We start from the raw sequence: 24,216 nt of genomic DNA on the forward strand, positions 1-24,216 counted from the left end.
AATCTTTTAATCTTTCTCCAAACAACCAGGCCCAGTTTTAATCAGATACAAATAAAAACATACGAAATGAAACGGAAAAAGTGTGTGTGTGCACTCTGCAACTAGCGAGTATTTATGTATTTATAATGCAAATTCATGGAGGCTTTACATTCATTCGTTTGTGATCAGCGAGCAGACCTCCAGTAGGGCTGCAAATGTTTTCATTGTTCATTCTTCAATCAGTCGTATGTCTCGATTTTATATGTTTATTTATTTTATTTCTTTATTGCTTCATTCCACAAGCTGTCAGAAAGTCGAGCTGCTGATCCGGATATGCAAACACTTCTTTATTTAATCGCTTTTAGTTTTTGGATCCCGGAGAAACGCTCTCTCATCTTGTTTGTGCGACTGTTGTATGTACAGCAGAATGACAATAAACTGGATTAGATTTTTTTAAATTAGTTGCTAAATTAGTTAAATTATAAAATCTCAGAAAATGGTGAAAAATGTCTTCTAAAAGTTCCTCAACCCAAAGATATTCAGTTTCCTGTCACTGAGGGGGGGAATGAGTTTGAACATATTCAAATTTAAGAGTCTTATTTTTCATTCAACCGATTAATTTATAATCATAATAGTTGCTTTGTAGTTAATTAATTGAGTCTAATCAATCAGTTTGTGCAGCTCCAGTCTATATTCATGTGTTTCTTCCTCATTACTCACTAATGAATCACATTCTATGATGCTCGGTGGCCAATGTGATAAATTACATTCATTCTATATGAACAAATAAATATTAAACAGAAGTTAATGGAAGCTATCGGATGGTTGAAAAAGCCTAATTGTTATTTTTACATTTCCAGTCCTGTTTACTCTCATTACAGACTCTCATTGTGATTATAGGATGCTGCTCGTCTTGCTTAACGAATCTCTCTCCGCCTTCACTCTTTTTCAATTTTAGGATCACACATCTGCTCTGCGCGGGTCAGGAAAGTACTTTGCCTACTCTTAAGGCAAATAGGCTTTTTTTTTTTCCCCTTTTCTTTTTTTGGAAGAATAGATTTTGGATCCAGGCCAGCTTAAAATAATTTATTCATCACGGTGCTTCCCTTTGAATCGCTGCTGTCTGCCAGACTTATCGTCTTTCAAAGGGCAAAGGCTGTTTAATGTTTGATGTCTGGTAGTTTGTAGCAGTTTAACTCGAGCCGTGGGGAGACGACGCCCGTGTGTGTGTGTAAGCTGTCAAAACACACAATGTGCTAATGAAATCAAAATTAAATAAAGATAAAGATAAAGAGACTTTATTGTCATTGTGCAGAAGTACAACAAAACTTGTGTGGAAGAACACGACAATAGCAGCAGTGCAAATAAGAATAAAAATAAGAATACTAGAAATAAAAATAATTTAAACAAAGTACTATATACACAAAGCATTATATACAATAAAGTGAAAATGAAGTGAAATGCTCCTTAGAATCTGATTTGTGAATTATCGCGGCTTCGGCTTGGAGTAGCTGGTAGCTTAGCTGTCAGTGGAAACTCTTAAACGGGGAAACGTGTCCACGCTGTTGGGAAGATATTTTTCTTTTCCTTATTTGTTTGCGACACTAACAAAGGAGGTGAATATTTTGCAAATAGTGCAGCTGATGTTAGGACTTTATCCTGTTGGTTGTGTCGCTAAAAGAGACTTTTAAATGGTTAATTGCTGCCTTTATTTTAAATTTCCTTCTTAAGTTGCTCAAATGTATTTTGTTGGAGGAGGCATATGTTGATTTTGCTTTCTGCTCTTCAGAAGTTAGTGTCCAACGTCTCTCCAGCGAGCGAGAGAGTCTCTGTTGGCTCTTTCTTCAAGTGAGACCTCTCTAAGTATCTGCTGGTCAGCAGAAGGAGGGAATGTGATAGTGACAGGTGCAGCCAACTAAAATAGGAGTGGAGTGGAGGGGGAAGGCCCAGAGAGCAGAGCGCTGGAAGCACCGGAGTGAAAGGACAGAAAAGAGGAATTAAATAATTAGAATATATGGCTGCAAAGAGTTAAGGAAGTGGGAGTGAGAGTTTGGTTGATAAAGAGGACGAGAGAATCAGCAGCAAAGCCACGTATTAAAGAGATAAAACTCTAAATGTTCTCGACTCTGCTCTGTTTTTTTTTTTTTTGTGCTGAAAGATTTATCAGCGGTGATTCAGTGCAGCACAATAGCCGCTCTGTCTCTCACAAACAAGTTTTATACTGCAGGACTTATCTGCAAAACCAAGTCATTATACCACATTAGACGCATAACTCAAAGCAGAGACACGCTCGGGAGGAACAGTCGGTTGAAGCGTTTCCTCACTTTGCCTGTGATTTGTTTTTTAAATGCGTGCAGCCTGCGTTGTTTGCTCCTATAGTCGTGTATGAGTGAGATAACAGTTGCCTTGTTGTTCGGCGTCCTGCTGTCAGTCAGTCTGCAGGGGCTTTTCTCCAGCGTTGCAGAAACGAAAAAATCAACAGCCTGAAGCTGTACGCAGGATATCTCTTATGAACACTTTGAGCTGTGAGACAGAAACACATTTCATGGCATTTACACAACATTTATATTTGTTGTATTGTGATGCCAAAGCAGTGGGAAACAAGCTTCAGCTTTGATACAACAGACTAAATATCTGTGTGGCTGTTCTTGCATCTTTGTGAAGGTTTCGAGGATTTAAAATGTGCTGTATTAGTGTCATATTAGGAACAGCACCACCGTGATATTATATAGCTCGCTAAAAAGGGCCGTGCATTGTTGAGCAGCAGGGAAAAGAAAGGATAAAAAGATTTCATGTGATTTTAATTGAGCTGTTTTTGCACAAGCTGAGATTCTCGATTACATTTTTAGATAAAAATACACCATAGTTTTAGTCACAATAAATTAACGTGATCCAAAAGTTACCAAACAGAGAAATAATCGACCAAATTTCCCCTTCAAACTACACTAATTCCTCATTGAAAGACACACTTGCACACAGTTTTTGTGATACTTAACAGGTAGTTTGATGTGTACAGCTCTATTGTAGACTAGACGGTCTCACTTGGGTTTCTTTCTTAATGTAACTGCAAATTAACTGACTATTAAGGCTCAGTGGGGGCCACGCCATCTGTTGTCCTTGTTGTTGAAGGTGGTTCTTTATGAATCCGGTTGTTGTCATACACAGCAGAGGGAATCTGACACCAATCAGACAGTCCACGGCTGATTGATGATAAAATAAAGTTCCCAAACTCTTTGCACAATACTGTATGTTCACCTCATTAATGTCAGAGCAGGCGCTGCTTTGGGGTTTTATTCTCAGTCTCATTGACTGACAGCTGCAGCTACCTGCAAGAAAAAGTGCGACATGTGCTTCTGTGTTTGTTGACGGTGTGGTGAGGAGATGGTTTTGGTGATTTTAGAGGTGAAATGGTAAAAGATGTTGAGTGTGCTGCATCCAATCTAAATAAAAAAGTAGGTATTGAAGACACTGATGACTCAAGACATAATTGTTTGGAAGAAAGATGCAAAATAAAGGTTGTTGTTACAGATTTCTTTGATTTATTCTTTGTATATAGGTGTTTTATAGTATAGAGTAGAATAGGAAACATGAGTCAGAGCGCGTGGTTTAAGAGTGCCACAAGGCCCCTTCAGACGCCGCTCTTTGATGGAGGATGCTGATGGTGCACCTGCGTGGTGTCTTCCAGTTTTCAAAGGGGAAACCCCATCACCGCTCTGCCCTCGGCCTTATTGAACCGTTCCTCTCCTCCACCCACGTGCTGTCCCTCACTCTTCTTACGTCTACAGAAATATAATCAATGCCCTGGGGTGGCCTGCGTCAGCACCGTTTAATGAGAGCATGGAAGCAGGAGCTGTAAAGAAAGAACGGATATGGTATATGTTTGATAAGAATGATTTGACTGCTGGGCAGGTTTTCTCAGTTTGAGACGGAGGCTGAAATAAACACTGCATATATCATATTAACTTTTAAAATCAATTAAACGAAATATAACAATGGCTGTGAAAAACCATTGGATGTAATATAATAATGTCTTTTTGAATATGAGACATCATCTAGATAAAACTACTATAAATACTTTGCTGTGTATGTTGTCCATATAAAACATGCATTTGAGATGAGAAAAGATATAAATATACATACAAAACCTAATGGTTATCTGTGGATGTCTATATTTTTATGGATTCTGTTGTGAAAAACCATTTTAATCAGTGCAATAAATCTAAGCTTGTTGTGCCATTTTGGAGACTGACATGAACATTGTGCTGTATATGTTCATGTGTCCTTTAGCTCAAGAAAGAAATATAAATATATCAGAAACTTAAATCAAAAATGTAATGATTTATGTATATTTTATTGATAAGGAGGCGGGATGGTGTAATAAACCAGCACATGCATGCAAATGAAAGCTTCTTATGAATATAACTCGAAGTCAACTTGCTCCAATTTTTTGCAGTTTTAGTTTTCAACAAGTCCTAAATTACGGCTCATTACCTGCTAGTGGAGAAGATAAACTTCCCAGCAGGTCGCTGGATGCTGCATTAATGCATCAGTGTGGATCTGGTGTGAAAATGTCCCCCGCCACATACAAACTGTTAAATCCCAGACAAACTCCATGACCGACTGTATGTCCAAGGTTCTGCTGCCCCAGTTGTCTCCCTGAATTTAAGGACGTTCTATATACCGGAGTGTCACTGCACACACACACACACACACACACACACACACACACACTCTCTGCTCACTGTATCAGCTTTGTTGTAGAGTTGCACCGTGTCCTATATCTCAGCTTAGGGGAGTTTTGCAGGACTGGAGGATGCAGATATCGCTCACCGCTGTGCATCTGTTTGTTTGTTTGCTTCCTGTGTGTGTTTCGGGCACCGTGCCGGCTCGCCTGGGGATCCCTGGCTAGCCTCTGTCTGCACCATCGCTGAACATACAAAGGTGTCTGCTTTCAGGCGCTATCTGTGCTTCTGGCTGTAAATCTCTGCTGCGTGACACGCCTCTATTTGCACGCACTTGTGTGTTTGTTTGTCTAACTGTCTGCCACTTTACAGCCAATTGTCTCTGCCTCCCCCTTTGACCCCGAGCATCCACATAGCCCACATGCTTCAGCTGCCAAGTCCTGACACGGTTCGTCTGTAACCCAACACCCCGTATGTTGTTTAGGCATCAGATTTGTTTCATGTACGTCTCTGTGCGGTCCAGGTATAGATTCAGCAGGTCATGTAGATAATAACCATCACAGCCCGTCTTTCACTCAGTAGCTCCTATCTGTCTCGGTCCCATCAGCTACGGGAGATTAACAAATAATCAGGACTTGTGTTTGGTTTACAATAACCAGTCAGGTGCACATCCTTCAAATCCTAAAAGCTGCTTCTATTAATAAAAGTGTGAGTTAAGCCGTGGGGTTTGTGTGGTGTCTCAGTCAGCTTTTCACGTGGTCAGATTGGAAGTGATTCACGCAGTGTGACTCTTGGAAGGACACTGCTGTGTCGCTGCTGATGCATTCAACGGGGTACTTTTATAACTCGGAGTGAACCGACGTTCAGGCTGGAATAACAGGTTTAACCATATACCTTTTGAAAAAAATAAAAAATCATGCTGGCAGACGCTAATGTGATTGTCCTCTCAGCCAGCCAGTTTGACAGTAATTGAGGTTCTGTCTGGTGCTTTGAATCATACTTGTCTGGTTGAATCTAGAAAATACTGGATACGTTTGAGAATGAATTCTGCAGGTTTGGAGGGGAAAAGTTGTTTTTTTTTGTCTTCCTTACATCAACAATACTTTTCTCACAGCCCAACAAGGATTTGCTGTTTGTTCTGCAGTTTACTAAAATCCACATTTTATTTGTTTCAGTAATAATAATAATAATATTCTTTGTGCACAGAATACTTTGCATGTTCCACACTTTGAGAACTGACACTGAAATAGAATATCCTTGTCCAAGCCTGCATTTCTCCATGCAGGTTTAGTGCCTGGATGCTTCAGCTCTCGCAGTCATCCAATAGGTCCTCTTCTTTTTTTGATCTTGCCTACAGAAGGAGAGCGATTGAAGCTGAGCAAGTCGGCCATGTGAGACTGTAGCTGTTGAAATAGATGGAGGCCGCTGGGCAGCACTACTGTATAACGTCGGGACATATATCGTCTACGGCTGTCATCCGATCGCACATCTCGTCTCTGCGCAATGAGTCACTGGCTTACTTCAGTCTGCTTTTAGACACCCACTAGCTCAGCCCCATCTCCTTAATGGGGACCGAGTCTTTATGCACTCAAAACACAACCGCTGTAACCCATTTTATCCCTCTTCAGCTCACCTGATATCTGGTTTTAGAACAGCTGTGATGTGCAGTCAGTTGCGATAAACAAAACCCGTGTCATTGTAGCGCATGTTGGTCTAAATCTCAGCTTGGTGGTGTGTAGTTTAGGGATTGTTGTTGTAAGAGGATGATTTTTCACTACTCGTCGACCTCTCTTCTCTACAGATTATGTGTGAAAGTCATGTTTGCATGTTCCCCGTTACAGTTTTAGCAACACTTGAGTTGTATATTGAGTGCTGTTGCTCATGTCTGCAGTGAAACAGAGAGGACACATTGCTCCACTTTCTTGAGTGCAAAGCAGGGAACACGAGGACAGGACAGAGGAGACGTTTCTAGGCTGAGGAGAGATAGATGATAGCCCGGCCAAAGGAAGAGGAGGCCACTCTCCAGCCAAAGAAACACTAGAGGCCTCTGGGTATGAGAGAGGAGTAGATGTTATGAGGTCACGGATCTGCATCACCTTCCATTTTCCTGCTATGTGCCATAAACACTGACATGCAAACTCCTGCCTGCGCTTGTCTTCGGCCTCGCTTCAAAGTGCCAGCCCATTATTATCCTGACAATAAGTCACGACACGTTGCCGGTGCAGGTTCGCCGGGGCCAGGCGGGCGAGCGGGTCAAGAAGGAGAAGACAGGATGATTCATTAGTTGTTAGACGAGAGGGGAGAAAAGTCAGGAATCTGTCCAGAACTGTGGAGAGGAATATTACTCAGGTTAAATGATGGACCCACTTACATAATGACTGAGGAGAAGGAACAGCTGAGAATGTAGAGTGTCAGGTGTGGGTTTCCGATGGGAGGGGGTGTTTATCGCTGTATTTACACCGGTCTCTGGAGGGTGCAGGCATTGACGAGGAGCAACAAATTACTGACTGTTAGCATTCTGCTTGTGCAATTGAGTTGCGTGCGTCTATTGTGTGCCGCTTGTCACTGAGAGGAGCACTTTGCAGCGTTGTCAGCCGGCCATTTTAAAGTGGTTTTGCCTCCTTGACCACAACTTGTGTCCACTTAGTCATAGATTTAATAGTTTTTTTTGTCTTTTTTTGCAGGCAAACATTGGCTTTTATTCATTTAGGCACAATAAGAAAATCAGTTAATCTTGTGTAATCCATCTTAGTGGCTATTATCTCTGCCTTTATTGTTGTTGTTATGGCACATTAAGTTAAAATTGATTTGAAAAGTTGCCACTCCTTCACATTACAATTAACATAACTTCGACACCCCTTGAAATTAAGGCAGAATTAACATTCACCGTGATAGATTATATAATTAAACCAAGTTTCAAGAGTTTGCTAGCTGCATTAGGATCACGATGAGCGATTCGTAGTAAAAAAAAGCATAAAATGCCTCGTTCTTAAAATATGCTCGACACATTTTTGGACACTCTTGGTCACTGTGTGCTGTACAGCAGGTGCCTTTTTTAAAAATGTGCTGTAGGCAAGTTTTCCTCTTTTGTACTTCTTGCTGAGCGCCTCAGTTCAGTCAATAAAAGGTCAGTATTCCACATAACAAAACCTGCATCCAGCATCAAGTCAAGACCATTTTTTTTTAAAAACACTGCTTAAAAAAACTACAATACAAAAAAAAAAAGCTGGCCTAGCAAGAACAACCAGCAACACAGATTTTCAGGGAATGGCTGAATTTATAACAGCAACATAAAATAATAATGTGCGCCAGAACTGAAAGTGAATAAACGTGTCCCTGACTGTTTGTTTGTGTCGCGGCTGCAGGATGACCAGGTGGTTCTGCAGTGCACTGCCTCCGTCCTGAAGGAGCAGCAGATTAAACTATGTCTATCCTGCGAGGGCTTCGGCAACCGTCTCTGCTTCCTGGAAACCACGTCCAACGCTCAGGTAAGCGGCCGCGACCCTCCCTCCCTTTTTCTACTTTGTCCCGTGTGTGACCTCGTTTTTTTTTTTTTTATTAACTTTGCTTTTCCACTGTGCTGTCGATACAGAATGTGCCTCCGGACTTGGCCATATGCACCTTCATTCTGGAGCAGTCCCTCTCAGTCCGAGCTCTGCAGGAGATGCTGGCCAACACCGTGGACTTGACTGAGGTAGGTACACGCTGGATACACAGGAACATATGGACACGCATAGCTGCTTAGATGAACGCGTCCTATGAATAGCAAATGGCAGAGAAGCAGAATCATTCTTTCTGACTGATAGAAAAAAACTAAAAAAACACACTGTTCTTTTCTGTACAATTTCACTGCCTCTGTCCCCCGTTTATCTCACTGTCACACACACAGGACAATAGGCTTCAATTTCAGCTCAGAGTGCTGATTGTAATGTGCACTCCGAGTTTGCAGAAAGATTTGCCTGAGGAGAAAATGTTCACATCGTTTTAACTCCTTCAGCACTTTCTACTGACATTAACACAATAATTTTGCATTTTTGCTGTCGTCATTCTCTGAGAACTTTATCTTTATGTCCAGCATATTAACATACAGCACAAAAACTAACAGAATTAAATAACGTTTAGCACATCTAACCTACACTTTGGAGTTGTTTCCTTCATCTCCTTATTTTGTCTTCATTGCAAAGTTGACTGCTTTAAAACTTAAATAAGATTAAATAATAGAAATCAGGCAGTTATTTGAAACCATGTCGTTTCTGATGCTGACTACCTCAACTTTAAAATAACTGCACATTATTGCGTCTTTAGTATTTTAATGTATTCTCAGGTATAATTATACAAACATGGGGTTTTATGTGTCCATTTTTATAACTGTATTTGTGTTTGTTATATCCCCGGACCCTTAGATCGGGTTAAATACGATGCTCCTGTCCTGTCCTTTTCCTGCTACTTTTTTTTTTATTTAAATGCAGATTCAACCTTTTAAATATGAATGCCAAAGTTCACCACGCAGCATATCGTACATCACAGTCCTTCAGTCTATGCGAGCGCCATCGATGGACTTATTTTTGGCTTTTATTTTATTATGATTTTTTATTTTTTTTACTTGCTATCTGACACCCCCTCCCCTCCCCTTCCCCTTCTTGCTCTGTGCCAAGCAGGCAGTCGATTTGGACAAATGGGTATGTCTGTTAACATGTCTTATTTCCTGTAATGTGTGTCCCAACCAACCTGGCAACTGTCCTTGTTCCTGTCCTGTTGGCAGCTAGATGTCCTATGAATGAAATAGTGCTGTATCATTTACACGTCTCAATTCATGTCCGTGCGGCCCCCCGACCCGAGGAGGTGTTGACCGTTTTGTACACCTGCGATTCAGTTCTAACAGCAGCAACTGATGAGCTCCACATGCGCAAATCCATTTTCTACAGATTAATCTTTTATCCCGAGATATTAAAAACTCGTTTTTATGAAAAATGAAACTTTGTTGAAATTTAATTTCAAGTTGAAAAGCTAGAATCAAGGTTGTAGTGAGCAGGATTTCACACTTTGGTACTTTCTTCTAATAATGACACCACTGTCTGTTATGATTAAAGTGGCTCCTCTACAGTATCAGACTTCACAAGACTTCACACTTCATCACTCATTTGCATTTCATGCAGCAATATCAGCAGCTCATTCAATATCATGCCCCCATCACTACTTTGCCTTGCTTGATGTTGTTGGTTTTGTTTCAGACATTGTTCTTTGTTTGTCAAGAGGATTTCTGTTACCCTTTATAGACACAACACGTTTTTATGCTGCTGCGAAACCTATAAACCTACAAACTGCTATAAAGAATATTTAATCCACACTGTATAGGTTTAAATGACTTTAAGACATTTTCTACTTCCAGTAATTTCCAGGCAAACATAGCTGATGAACTAAAAAAGTAACATTTAATTAACATTTTAACTACAACCACCATGAATTTTAATCACAGGTAAGATCTCAAAACAGTAGTAAGGACTAATTTAGCCAAGAATATGAACCAAACACCTCAGTATCGTACACTATTTCAGCTTTTTTTGATATGACACATGAGTGAAGCCGTGTCTGGTTGAGGCTAATGCCTTTATGAGCTGCATCCTGATGACTAGTCCGGGCAGGTCCTGCTTCACAAGAGTTGAAAGATGTGGATGAGCCCAGAATGATGAGCAGGATGATGAGAATAGCATGGCATGCAGCCCAGCGCAGTGTCCCGCCCGCCTCTGTCGGGGATAGATGGGGAAACTGGACACCCTCAGAGCTCTGGACAGGCCAAAATCCCTCTTAACACACACACACAGACAGACGTAGGACAAACACACACAGCAGCACCACCTGTCCTAATCAGGCCTGGTGTTAATGCGGTCTGGGGACCCCTGGTATCGAGCTACCGCTTGACACACCTGCCCCCGACTCATCCCGGTGGATTACTGGCGCTTAACCCGACATAAAGACTTATCTTCTTGTTGGCTCGGCTAAATAGTTGTTCTGGTGAATCTATCTGCAACAATAATTGTGTTTTCTTGTTGCATCCTTGCTGGATGTTGAGAAAAGGTAGGACGTTGGTTCAATGTCGTGTTGACGTGATTGTAATCTGTGGGTTAATTCGGAGTTTGTTTTCTGTCGTGCCGAACCTCATCGGTCGCATCATTGTGATGCCTCTTCTGAAAATTAGGATTCACAGCAGATTTTATCCTAATTTCCTGCTTTGCTAATGTAGCTCTGTTTGCTCGTATACTCTTAGATATTGTCTGTAGTGTTTGTTATGTATATATATAAAATACAACTGTTATTTTATACTGATCTTGTGAATTGCAGCTAATATTTAGATACACGTGTAAGAGAGGAGATACTGAAAGATGAAGTTTATGCTTACACATCACGTAGAACACACACAGTAATGTTAACATACAACACAGCGGTGTCAGTGGAAGTTGATAACATGCTGTGATCCAGCTACCGACAGCTTGGACTCTTAATAATGTGTTCGCCTGACCTTCGGCTCTTTAAAGACAAACCCTTGTTTTCCTTCCTTGTCCGTTCAAGGTGTGTTTGGTCTGTTAAATATTCCTTCTGTCTTTTCTCTCTCCAGTCGTCCCAAGGTGGAGGCCATCGTACTTTGCTGTACGGTCATGCCATCCTTCTGAGACACCACCACTCAAGCATGGTAAGACTGACGATAAGCAGCTTAACAAGGCCTAAAAACCAAATTCTGGTCATGTCCTGAATAAAAACTTTCTCCTCCAGTACCTGAGCTGCTTGACTACATCTCGGTCCCTCACGGACAAGCTGGCCTTCGACGTGGGCCTGCAAGAAGATTCCACTGGTAAAGCTAACTGGCTGCTATTTTCTAAGCCTGGTTTTTAAATGGTTTCTTCCTTTAATACTATTAAATGTAATTGTTTTTTTTTTTATGTCTGCATTTTTTTATGGATTTTATTGAGTTGGCCTTTATGGTGGAGACTCAAAAATTAATCAGAAAAGCAACATTATCAAGATCTCATATTTATTTACAAAAGTTAAAGTTAAAGTTAAAGTTAATTGCCTCCGCAGAGATAACAAGTAACTGAATTTCTGACTGTGCATAGAAGGTTTTAGTCTCAGTTTCCAGCATCCTGCTTCAGGCTCTTTCCACCAATAAGATTCCATATATGATTATTGATGGTGGACATAACTCAAAGAACAGAAACCAGAAATCTGCATCTGAAATTAATATCACTGCCAATATGACTTCATATTTATGGAACACATGAATCCATACAACACATGGAAATTTTGAATGAAATTACAAACGATTAAACACATGAAACAAATAATTAACATATGTAAATACATTTTCCCACTAAACCTACATCTTTTATTGCAGTTTTGTTTGCTTGACTGATGAAGAGAAACATCGATGTGACAATGATCACTGTGAAGCAGCAGTACGTTGTAAGGTATCCATCTCCTAATTGTGAAACTTAAACGTGTTTGCTCTTCTTGCAGGTGAGGCATGTTGGTGGACTATCCATCCCGCCTCCAAGCAGAGGTCAGAAGGTGAGAAGGTCAGGGTGGGAGACGACCTCATCCTTGTCAGCGTGTCCTCTGAGAGATACCTGGTAAGACTCCACTTTGTTGCTGCACAATGGAGGATTTAGACACGTATATGTTGGTCTTTTTTCCACCTCTTCTTCTCTTCTGTCCTCAGCATCTGTCTTATGCCAGTGGAGATCTGATGGTGGACGCCTCCTTCATGCAAACTCTGTGGAACATGAACCCAATCAGCTCAGGATGCGAGCTAGCTGAGGGTACAGATTTGATTTATGCAAACCAGCTTTTTGCTCTGCAGCCATTTTAGACACAGCACGCGTACAAATACACACTAATATATATAGACAAACTATAAATGCACTGATTTCGCACACAGATGACTCATTATGTTGTGTGTTCCTTCTCTCAGGGTTCCTAACAGGAGGCCACGTTCTCAGGCTTTTCCACGGCCACATGGACGAGTGTCTGGCCATCGCTACGCCGGAGGAAGGAGAGGAAAAGCGCAGGTGAGAAGTAAAGAAAGCTGAGCTACAAAACTTCCTGTTATTCTGACACCGTATTGACCGTATGTGTGTCTGCTGTGCTGCAGGACGGCCTCGTATGAAGGCGGCGCCGTGTGCAGCCAGGCCCGATCCCTGTGGAGGTTGGAGCCCCTCAGAATCAGGTGATCGTCCCCTCAAGGCAGCCACACGATAACCGTAAATGCATGTCAGATGTGCTTGCTGTGAGCGATAAATCCGAGGTTTCTGTCCTGAATCAATGTGCAATTATAAGTCCTCCACCATTTGCCAGCCCCCTCCTGACTGCGAGTTTTTGGAATTCCTAAAATGCCAAACACACCCCAAAGCCACACAGCGAGTTACTGCTGAGAGCCTCATCCTCCCTAAATGGACACATCCCTCCCCGCCTACTCACGATAGATGGATTCATTAGATACAGCAGTGCATTAGGCAGAGAGAATTAGGTTCTCCCTGAGAGTTTCCCCAAAGACCTTCAATAAAACCTGACAGCTGTTTTTGGAACACATTGACTCCCAGAGTGGTAAGGAAGTACTCCGCAAATAAATAACCCAGCTGAACTTATTATCTCACGTCTCTTCTGGTATCTGTATTTTATTTTTCCCTTACAAATTTATTTTGTTGTTTTCTTATACCTATTTTTTTTTCTCCTGTTGCTGTATGCATGTGTGAGAATGAGACTCCTGGGTTTGTCATAAATAACCACAACCAATGAAAAGGTTAGCAAAAAAAATAAAAGACCTCAACAATACCGATCAAGGATGTACTGCTTACACGTGAAAGTCTAGATCAAAAAGAACACCCTATTTGTGTTTGAGTGGCATGAATGTCTTTGTGTCCTTGCTGTGTGTTGTCTGTTTCGGTTTCTTTTCACACACAAAAAAAGAGTCTAACACCAGAGGAGGTTAATCATAATATAACAGTACACAAAAAGACTATGTTGGCTTTCTAATAATTAGTTTCGTTTCCATTTTGAACCTGCAGCTGGAGCGGCAGCCACATGAAGTGGGGACAGTCTTTCCGTATTCGCCACATCACCACGGGCCGGTACCTGTGTCTTGATGAGGAAAAGGGCCTGTTGGTGGTCGACCCGGAGAAGGCCAATACCAAGCTGTCTGCATTCTGCTTCCGCGTCTCAAAGGTCCGAATTAACAGTCCTCTCTGTTTCCTATTACACCGGGATGTCTTCACTTATTGACCCCCATTGTTTTCTCCCGCCCGTTCTTTGCTCCCCTGAGCAGGAGAAGGTGGACGTGGCTCAGAAGCGTGACGTCGAGGGGATGGGCATCCCAGAGATAAAGTACGGAGAGTCCATGTGCTTCGTCCAGCATGTGTCCACAGGCCTGTGGCTCACATATGCCGCCCTGGATGCCAAAGCTGCTCGTTTGGGGATGATGAAGAGAAAGGCAAGGATCTGTGTCTTGGACAAAATGAAACAGACGCCTACCTTCAGAAATAATGATGACAATTTTGTATAATAAATAATAATAAACAACACTTATTTGGAGATTTGAGAGAGCAATGCTTCTTATGTCGTTTTTCCCAGTAAGATGCACACTGGCACCAGAGAAGCACAAATCTGGACTGTGATTATTTTGTCCATGTCTCCAGGTCATTCTGCACCAGGAGGGCCACATGGACGATGCTCTAACCGTGTCCCGCTCCCAAACTGAAGAGTCTCAGGCTGCTCGAATGATTTACAGCACTACGGGCCTCTTCAGGCAGTTCATCAAGTAAGTATATACGTCACTAAACCCATCTTTGTGACAGGATGCAGCGATGTTTCTTAGATTCATCGCGTTGCTGTTTGTGTTCTCGCAGGGGACTGGACTCCCTGAGTGCGAAGAACAAGTCACCAGCGGCAGTGTCGCTTCCTCTGGAGGGCGTCATCCTCTCCCTTCAGGATCTCATCTTCTACTTTCGTCCACCCGAGGAGGAACTGGAGCACGAAGAGAAGCAAACCAAGCTCCGCTCCCTCCGCAACCGGCAGAACCTCTTCCAAGAGGAGGTAATCCGCTTGTTCACATCCTCAGGCTCTTTTGACTTTTGACTCCCTGGAGGTCTTTTATCCTCTCACACATACAAGACATCCATTTCTGCATGTTCTTATCACTCCTGAAGACATTAAATGACATTAATTTTCTGTATCAGCATGTTTTTATCTCCGCAAAGTGATTTTGTCAAGTGAATGTACACACATTTTTCACATATTTGTCTTTTCTTCTGGTCTTTGCCTTCAACACCAACTGCAACAAAACCACACACTCACAAAAGCCCTTGAACGATTATGTATGCGTAACCTGTTTGCTGTGTTTTTGCTTTAACTCCCAGGGAATGATTACCATCGTGCTGGAGTGCATCGACCGCCTGAACGTGTACAACACCGCTGCCCACTTTTCTGAATTTGCTGGAGAGGAAGCCGCAGAGTCCTGGAAGGAGATAGTCAACCTTCTTTATGAGCTGCTGGGTAAAACAACAGCTATGAACTCTGAAAGCAGGAACTACACATTTAGTACCACTTCTATTGAATGAAGTAACTTTATTTCTCTGTGTGTGTCTCTGCTGCACAGCTTCTCTCATCAGGGGCAACCGCTCTAATTGTGCGCTGTTCTGTGACAACCTGGACTGGCTGGTCAGCAAACTGGACCGTCTGGAGGCCTCCTCGGGTATCAGACGTGCCTCACTTCATCCATCCACTGATTAGAGCTGATCTTTAGAATTGACTAACTGCTTTTAATTGTTGGCTGGAACTAGACACAAATCTAAACTTTTAAACAGTTGTGAGCTAGTCCTCAGGCACAAATCTCTGCGTCAGTCTACACTGAAGACCAAATCGAATTTGAAAAATCACTAAAATCCTCTTTTAATAAGCACAGTGTTATATAAGCTAATTTATTTCCATTAATAGGTGTTTTTACTGACAATATGCCTTACATTACTCTCTTTATTGGCATGTTTCCTCCTATTTATGCATAACTTTTGTGAATCTGCAGACTTGGTTTCCTCAGTATCCCATTGTAGTGTACATCTTTATGCAGATGATACCATACTGTGCTGTAGTGCTGATTTAAAAATACTTCTCAGTGCAGACAAAACCAAAAACAGGATTTTTAAAGGAGCCAAAAACATTTCTTCTGACAATCTTATCATCTCGACTGTGAGTGGTACAAATAGGGAAAGAATTAGAGTACAAATATTTGTTAATTTGAGAGGAACTCACTTTTAAATAGTGTGTCAGCACTGGTGACTAAATTATGTAAAAAAAATAAAAATAAAAAAAAGGCTTTTTTTTTTTTTACAGAATCAAATCATATTTCCCATTGCATTGTAGGAAAACATTAAGGCAACTTTTTTTTTATCAGGACTATGGTGACATCTTATACATCAGCTGCAAGTCTTAAGCCCTTGGATGCTGTTTATCATTCCGTACTAAGATGTACTAGTGGCGATAGTTATAATACTCATCACTGTGAGCAGTGTGCTGAAGTTGGATGGCCCTCACTCACTGAATTAAATTTATTTATACGGCTCTTGTTTTTTTTTAACCCCCTTACATCATCATATTACTGTCTTTTAATGTGAGCCCTGACTATCCAAATGAAAAAGAATCCAGTTTTATTCACCGTGCACCTGCAGCCTGGAATAATTTGCAAAACAATCTAAAGCTTGATTCATTTTTTTAAACCTTTGGGCGGTATAGAGTTTTACTGTCATCACATTTAACTTCCATTTTTCCTTTTGATATTTTCATTTTTTTGTGCTATCTTTCGAGTGTAAATAAAGGCTGAATGAATGAATTTACCATACTTCCTCCCTCTCTTTACATGCAGGTATTCTTGAGGTGCTGTACTGTGTCCTAATTGAAAGCCCTGAGGTTCTGAACATCATCCAGGAGAACCACATCAAATCTATCATCTCTCTCCTGGACAAACATGGAAGGAACCACAAGGTTTGTCCTTTCTTGATTGTTGTAGCATCCTGAATTCACGTTTGTTTAGCTGTAGCCAGTGGATGGAGGTTCCACATGTAAACATGGAGGTGATGTCGGTGTTTTTCCTGTAGGTGCTGGATGTCTTGCGCTCTCTTTGTGTGTGTAACGGTGTTGCTGTGAGGTCCAACCAGAACCTCATCACTGAGAACCTGCTGCCGGGTCGCGACCTCCTGCTGCAGACCAACATTGTAAACTATGCCACCAGGTACTTGAACTGCTGCAACATTTAGACACCGCTAGTTCTTTTTTTGTTTTCTCTTTTTCACACATTCTCTGTCTTGGAAAACTCAGTGTGCGGCCCAACATCTTCCTGGGCACGTGCGAGGGGTCCACCCAGTATAAGAAATGGTACTACGAGATGATGGTGGACTACGTGGAGCCCTTTGTGACAGCGCAGGCGACTCACCTGAGGGTGGGCTGGGCTATGACGGAGGGCTACAGCCCCTACCCTGGAGGAGGAGAAGGCTGGGGAGGCAACGGTGTAGGAGATGACCTCTACTCTTACGGCTTTGATGGGCTGCATCTGTGGTCAGGTAGGATTTCCTGGACTTGTTGACTATTTCCCATGATGCTTCATGCCCTGTTGTGACTCCCTCGCTCGCTGCTCTGCTGCTCAGGTACCGTCGCCCGCCAGGTGGCCTCGCCCAGCGCTCACACTCTGGCTGCGGATGATGTCGTCAGCTGCTGCCTGGATCTGAGCGTGCCCAGTATCTCCTTCCGCATTAACGGCCACCCGGTTCAGGGCATGTTTGAAAACTTTAACGTGGACGGCCTCTTCTTTCCCGTCATCAGCTTCTCTGCGGGGGTCAAGTGAGTTCAACACAGCAGCTAAGTTCTCTTGTTTCCTGCTGATTAATTTTATTGACGTTAATTTCTTCATTAAACTGGTACAACAGGGAATTAAAGTGACAAAAAATAATGCAACGCAATGATGCGGGCATGGAAGGCTGTCAGCTTTTAAAATGACGCCATTTAATACTAATTTGTTCCCCGTCAGTGTAGTAATACGCAAACACAACAAAGAAATATATAAAGATAATTTAAAATGGCAGAATATTTTAAATGATTTATTACTGCAGTCCTGTCGTTTCAATGATCTTTGTCTTTATCTCTAAATCCCCCCTCCCATAATCTCTTTAACATCTACAGCGTCTTGTCCTGGAAGAGATTTTACAGCTGCTGTGTGTAATGGTCCGTCAGAGTGCTGAGATGGGGATTATGTTGCATTGACTGATGAGAGCAGCAGGAAGGGAAACACAGGCTCAGGAACTGGCACAGAAATTAAATCAATGTTTTCTTTCTTATGAGGCTTATAAAGATCAATGCCCTGTTGTCATAAAGGACTTTAGCAGTACATAAAGCTCAGTTTCAAACAGATGAAGACCAGGACCGACTCCGTTTTTGTCACCTTAGAGCTCGGTTCCTCCTCGGTGGTCGCCACGGCGACTTCAAGTTCATGCCTCCTCCTGGTTACGCCCCGTGCTACGAGGCTCTGCTGCCCAGAGAGAGGATGCGCATCGAACCCATCAAGGAGTACAAGCACGACTTCAGCGGCGTTCGCAACCTTCTAGGTCCCACCCTGTCCCTCACCCACACCTCGTTCACCCCCTGCCCCGTGGACACCGTTCAGGTAAAAAGCCCGAAAACCTAAACTTTGCTCATGTTTGTTTCTTTCTCGGTTGCTGACTTCCCTTTGTCGTATAGATCGTGTTGCCACCCCACCTGGAACGCATCCGAGAGAAGCTGGCGGAGAATATTCACGAGCTCTGGGCTGTCACTCGTATTGAGCAGGGCTGGACCTATGGGACTGTGAGTACGGCGTCAGCACTGCAATACCCAAGCAATTGTAGACGAATATTGATTTGGCAATGTCAAATTTGGGTGGCTCGGAGTTCCTGAGTTATGTGAGAGTCATATTTCAAAACTTTTCTGTGTGCATTCGGGTTACAATAAAAATCTGACTGGAATTCATTGTTTCTGAGGAAGTATAAGAACAATAATACGTATTTCCAACAGTAGAAATGCAGTCAAATGCACCTAAACAGACTCCCACAGTCGCTTATAAAGAGTGAGTGTTAGTCAGATTTATATAACGCCAAAAAAAAAAGTCTATTATTGCAAACAAAGCATAAATTAACAGATACTTTTGGAGTAGTGCGTAACATACCATTGCTTTTCTTTACAGTTCAGGGACGACAACAAGAAACTCCATCCCTGTCTGGTGGACTTCCTCAATCTGCCTGAACCGGAGAGGAACTACAACCTGCAGATGTCTGGAGAGACTCTCAAGTGAGTTTGTGATTCAGGTGGTTAGGTTTGAGCGATGTGAGGATTTCCGTTGGTGATGCCTGCGTCCGTGTCGCCCTTGTAGGACTCTCCTGGCTCTGGGTTGCCACGTCGGTATGGGTGATGAGAAAGCAGAGGAGAATCTCAAGAAGATCAAGCTCCCCAAGACGTATGAGGATTATATAGATACATCTGGCTGTGTAAACTAACTTTCACTGTGATCTTTTCTGTATATCTGAGTATGGCTTTGTCTGTTCTCCAGCTACGTGATGACCAACGGATACAAGCCTGCCCCCCTCGACCTCAACCATGTCAAACTGACACCAAACCAGAATCAGCTTGTGGAGAAACTGGCGGAAAATGGGCATAATGTTTGGGCGAGGGACCGCGTGCGGCAGGGATGGACCTACAGCATTGTGCAGGTGAAGGATTTTGAAACCTTTTCCTGTCCGCAGTAAATCCTTTAGTTGTATTTTTTGGTGAATCTAATGTATTTATGCTGAACAAGTTGTGAATACAGACGTAATCTAAGCTGAGACTAAGCAATGCTGCCAATTCAAGCAGTTTATTGAAGCTTTTTGCATTTTTTCGTAACTCTTACACGATGCTGCATCCTGTCCGCCTTCTCAGGACATCGTAAATAAACGAAACCCTCGTCTGGTACCTTACAACTTGCTGGACGAGAGAACTAAGAAAACGAACCGAGACAGCGTCAACAATGCTGTCCGCACCCTCATCGGCTACGGCTACAACATCGAGCCTCCGGATCAGGAGAGCTGTAAGTCAGCCTACTTTGGGCTAGCGTGTGTTGATTGAATGCAGACTGTTGTGCAGTTTCTAACTTGTTTTTTTTGCTTTCTGCCTCGCAGCCAGCCATGGCCTTGAGAACACCCGCGGCGACAAGGTACGAATCTTCAGGGCAGAGAAGTCGTACGCCATCACCCAGGGGAAGTGGTACTTTGAGTTTGAGGCAGTGACGACGGGCGAGATGAGAGTGGGCTGGGCACGTCCGAGTGTTCGCTCTGACACTGAGCTGGGAGCAGACGAGCTGGCCTACGTCTTCAATGGCAACAAGGTCAGTCCGGTCACCTTAAATAAGTCAGTGTCAGTTTAATTAATCAGATTTAAAGTGTAGGTCAATGTCAAAGTAGGTAATAAGCTGTGTAAATTTTACCAAAACACTATTTACTTAACTCAAATTTTTAGATTTCATTTCCTTGATATAAACCATACTTTGTAATTCTAGGCCTTTTTTTTTTAAATTTTGGAAAGCGAGGAAAACATTAAATTATCACTCAGCACCAAGATAAGTCTGAAACAGGCATAATTCCAAGACAAATCGTAGGAGTCAGGAGGTAGAAGCTGAAATTGATGCCTCTGTTTTTAGGGAAATGTAAAATTTTATTTTATGCATTGATTTTTCCATTTCTAGGCTCAAAGATGGCACATCGGCAATGAATCGTTTGGTCGCCAGTGGCTGTCTGGTGATGTAGTCGGCTGCATGATTGACCTGGTTGAGATGAACATCATGTTCACGCTCAACGGGGAGATGCTGATCAGCGACTCGGGTTCGGAGATGGCTTTCAAAGACATTGAAATCGGGGAAGGTGAGATCTTATTCCATCAGCATCGTAGCAGCAACTGAAAGGACATATCTTTTGGCGTAAAATTAGTTTGACATCATCAAATATATATATTTTTTTAACCAGTGGCTTTCCTGTGCTTTTACCCTTCAGGCTTTATCCCGGTGTGTGCTCTGGGCCTGTCTCAGGTCGGCAGGATAAACCTCGGTCAGAATGTCAGCAGCCTGCGCTACTTTGCCATCTGTGGCCTGCAGGAAGGATTTGAGCCGTTCGCCATCAATATGAAGCGAGACACTACCATGTGGTTCAGTAAAAGTTTGCCCCAGTTTGTGCCTGTGCCCACTGACCACAATCACATTGAGGTAATTACACGTTTCATGTTCAGAACTTTGAAATTATGCCTGTGCAGATTCATGACAATCCAAGGAGCTTCAGTGAAAAGATTTTTTTAAGAGGCTTTTCTCTTAGAAAAGAGGCGAAACGTCTTCAAGAACCTACAAGAGACGTCCAGTTCCACTTTTGCTGAAGCTTGTAGAACTTTTAAAACTAGATAATAATGATAAGATGTTGTTTTCCAGGTCTCCCGTGTAGATGGCACCGTGGACTGCGCCCCCTGTCTGAAGCTGACCCACAAGACCTTCGGGTCGCAGAACGCCAACACCGACATGATGTTCCTCAGGCTCAGCATGCCCGTCCAGTTCCACGAGACCTTCAAGATCCCGGCGGGCACCACCACCCTCACCCGAGCCCTCATCATACCCGAGGAGGAAGTGGTGGTGGTGGAGCCCGATTCCGAGTTTGAAGTTCTGAAGAAGTCTGCCAGCCGCAAGGAGCAGGAGGAGGAGAAGAAGGAGGCATCTGTGCCCAAGGAGATCTCTGTGGAGAATGAGAAGGACACGGCGTCAGAAAAGGGGAAGAAAAAAGGGTGAGTTTGGAAAAAGACTGAAGTGTATGTAAAGAATACAGAAACTGTTTAGTCCTCCATCCAGCGTAGTTTGTTTTCCTTATCTTCTGTTTTGTCTTTTGAACATGCATTTCACGGGCACTGCATCACGTGATTGCAGTTAAGGGTTTAGTTTGATGAGAATTAAGGTCTGCTCCTAATAACCTCCATCTCCTGTGTGCAACAGATTTTTCTCCAAAGCCAAGAAGGCTGCCATGACGCCCCTCGCCCCTCCACCTGCTCCTCCGACGGTGCCACGTCTGGTGGAAGACGTGGTCCCCGACGACAGGGACGATCCTGAGATCATCCTCAGCACCACCACCGTGAGACCAACGTCGTTCTCTGCCGATGATGGCACTTGTGAAAATCCTGCTTTTTGGGAGTTTGTCTCACTTTCTTCCTTTCTTTTCCTGTGACCAGTATTATTACTCAGTGAGGATCTTCGCTGGGCAGGAGCCCTCCGGTGTCTGGGTCGGCTGGGTGACTCCTGATTACCACCAGTTCGATCCCACTTTTGACCTCTCCAAGGTGCGCTGTGTCACTGTGACTGTGGGAGACGACAGAGGCAACATTCATGACAGGTTAGTCTTACAAAGAGTGTTTTATTTACCGGAGCAATGACAAGGACTTCTAAACTTTAAGTTTATTTATGGCTTACTTTTAAAAAGAAATTATACATCGAGTTTTGAGGCTATCTTTGGATGAAAATACATCAGAAACTATTAAAGATAAAAGATTTAAATTCTCACAGTTACATCATGCCACTATTTTTCTTAGTTATTATAGTTTGAAAACAATTTCAAAACTTTTTCTGCTCGGATTATGCTGTCAAGAAATATGTTTGTTTTTGTGGTATCATTTGTCATGGCTGCTCAATCAGTTATGAAACCTCAACGCAATTTTGTGACCAGGTTTTTCATTTTAAAAAGTATTCGGTATGTTTTGTTTTGTATAATTGTGATTTTCAACTACGTGTGGTTAAAAAAATATTACTGGTCCACTTCTAAATTATCTTTTTTTTTTTTGTTAATGTCAACTGAAGGATGGGGCTTTTCACGACAGCTTCTCTTTATTTCACATTTCAACATTTAAACAACAATATTTCAGTGAACATTTCAGGCTTTTATTTTTATCTTGAGAGATTTTCATCCAAACATAACCTCAAATATCAATGCATGAAAAAAAACGTACTGAAAGTGGGTTAATGGTCCGTTTTTTAAAAATGATCTTGAAAAGTATTTGATATATGAAGGTAAAATTTTACTGATGTGTGTATAGATATCCCTATTTTGTGCTAATTACATTTCAGGAAAATCGGAGATGGTTGAGCAAAAATTGTAGAATGCCCCATATGTATTATTGATTTAATTTGAACATTATGCAAAAATACAACAACCAGTATACTTTCCATTAAAGGTAAATAAATATTTAGAAAAGAAAAACTAAAAAAAAAGTTGCATTTAGAAGAAAAGCAATTCAAAATTAGATATCTGTCAGAATTTAATATTTGTGTGAGTTAATTTTCATTTATCTTCTTTTTCCCCTGGGTTTTATTTTTATTTTGTTTTTTTAGTTGACATGACATTTAACATAGCCATGTGTTTGCTGATTCTTCACAGCATGAAGCACAGTAACTGTTACATGGTTTGGGGAGGAGACCTGGTCAGCAACCAGCAGACCCGCTTCAGCCAGGAGGACATGGTGGTCGGCTGCCTGGTGGACCTGGCGACGGGCCTCATGACCTTCACAGCCAACGGAAAGGAGATCAACACCTTCTACCAGGTACAGAAACTCCTCAGAGTGTTTGTATCTGTACGACACCACTTCAGATCAGTCTGGGTGTTACTGTGGAGCTGTAAAACCAAAGTTGTGTTGTTTCAGGTGGAGCCCAACACCAAGCTGTTCCCGGCCGTCTTCATCCAGCCCTCCAATCAGAACATGGTGCAGCTGGAGCTGGGAAAACTCAAGGTCAGAAGCTGCTTTTGTACAGCTGCCTCTGCTTAAAATATTCTTAAAGCTCACTAGCTGTCTTATTCCATTCAGATCAGCTCGGCAATGTGGGTCAAAGCCCCGTTGGTGGTCTGTCTGAATGGGTCAAGGTCCAAACTTGATTGCAATTCTCCTCCCCACTTGTGTTAACGGTGGGTCAGATGTTGCTGATCTTATCTCTGACTTGTTCAGATAACATGGATTCACCTAACCTTGGTAAGAGTGAGAGAAAAAGGAGAAAGAAAAAAGAGATAAGGGACAGAAAATGGACACCAGCAAGAGAAAATGTCCATATAGACATGAAAACAGAGATTTTTTTTCTCCCTCTGTTTGTGTCCTCATCCATTGTTTTCTCTCATTTTTAAACCTACTGTTAGTGTGTTTTCTTTTTCTTTCTGTGACTGCTAACCTCCCTTATTTGTCTCTCCGTTATCAGAACATCATGCCCATCTCGGCCGCCATGTTCCGCAGTGAACGTAACAATCCGGTCCCCCAGTGCCCTCCCAGGCTCGACGTCCAGATGCTGACTCCGGTCATCTGGAGCCGAATGCCCAATCACTTCCTCAACCCGGAGGTGGGCAGAGTGAGTGAGAGGCTGGGCTGGATGGTGGAGTGCACCGAACCTCTCATCATGATGGCGCTGCACATCCCGGAGGAGAACAGGTCAGAAACAAGGCTGCGTTCCAGAGCG

General features: G+C 42.5%; 1 protein-coding gene and 1 long non-coding RNA gene across 2 annotated transcripts in view; one reads left to right on the plus strand and one right to left on the minus strand.

The window, feature by feature from the left end:
- ryr1b (ryanodine receptor 1b (skeletal)) overlaps nt 1–24,216 on the plus strand; it is a 75,839-nt gene that overhangs the window by 6,881 nt on the left and 44,742 nt on the right. Inside the window, exons 2-34 of the mRNA XM_008297196.1 lie at nt 8,027–8,149; nt 8,254–8,355; nt 11,275–11,349; nt 11,430–11,508; nt 12,171–12,283; nt 12,373–12,472; nt 12,625–12,721; nt 12,805–12,879; nt 13,718–13,874; nt 13,975–14,139; nt 14,345–14,466; nt 14,555–14,741; nt 15,065–15,200; nt 15,304–15,399; nt 16,564–16,682; nt 16,796–16,929; nt 17,016–17,257; nt 17,342–17,534; nt 18,138–18,354; nt 18,429–18,533; nt 18,910–19,013; nt 19,096–19,179; nt 19,273–19,432; nt 19,641–19,788; nt 19,880–20,085; nt 20,443–20,617; nt 20,747–20,955; nt 21,172–21,518; nt 21,724–21,859; nt 21,957–22,117; nt 23,156–23,318; nt 23,418–23,504; nt 23,962–24,189. Coding sequence (XP_008295418.1) covers nt 8,027–8,149; nt 8,254–8,355; nt 11,275–11,349; nt 11,430–11,508; nt 12,171–12,283; nt 12,373–12,472; nt 12,625–12,721; nt 12,805–12,879; nt 13,718–13,874; nt 13,975–14,139; nt 14,345–14,466; nt 14,555–14,741; nt 15,065–15,200; nt 15,304–15,399; nt 16,564–16,682; nt 16,796–16,929; nt 17,016–17,257; nt 17,342–17,534; nt 18,138–18,354; nt 18,429–18,533; nt 18,910–19,013; nt 19,096–19,179; nt 19,273–19,432; nt 19,641–19,788; nt 19,880–20,085; nt 20,443–20,617; nt 20,747–20,955; nt 21,172–21,518; nt 21,724–21,859; nt 21,957–22,117; nt 23,156–23,318; nt 23,418–23,504; nt 23,962–24,189 — 4,845 coding nt within the window. The remainder of the gene's footprint in view (nt 1–8,026; nt 8,150–8,253; nt 8,356–11,274; nt 11,350–11,429; nt 11,509–12,170; nt 12,284–12,372; nt 12,473–12,624; nt 12,722–12,804; nt 12,880–13,717; nt 13,875–13,974; nt 14,140–14,344; nt 14,467–14,554; nt 14,742–15,064; nt 15,201–15,303; nt 15,400–16,563; nt 16,683–16,795; nt 16,930–17,015; nt 17,258–17,341; nt 17,535–18,137; nt 18,355–18,428; nt 18,534–18,909; nt 19,014–19,095; nt 19,180–19,272; nt 19,433–19,640; nt 19,789–19,879; nt 20,086–20,442; nt 20,618–20,746; nt 20,956–21,171; nt 21,519–21,723; nt 21,860–21,956; nt 22,118–23,155; nt 23,319–23,417; nt 23,505–23,961; nt 24,190–24,216) is intronic.
- LOC103368737 (uncharacterized) lies at nt 3,522–4,744 on the minus strand. Its single transcript, XR_520797.1, has 2 exons — nt 4,471–4,744; nt 3,522–3,829 (listed from the first exon to the last, which is right to left on the minus strand). It is a non-coding gene; the product is annotated as an uncharacterized LOC103368737 (long non-coding RNA).

The sequence above is a fragment of the Stegastes partitus genome, unplaced genomic scaffold, assembly GCF_000690725.1.
Source record: "Stegastes partitus isolate 25-593 unplaced genomic scaffold, Stegastes_partitus-1.0.2 Scaffold1196, whole genome shotgun sequence".
Lineage (NCBI taxonomy): Eukaryota > Metazoa > Chordata > Actinopteri > Pomacentridae > Stegastes > Stegastes partitus.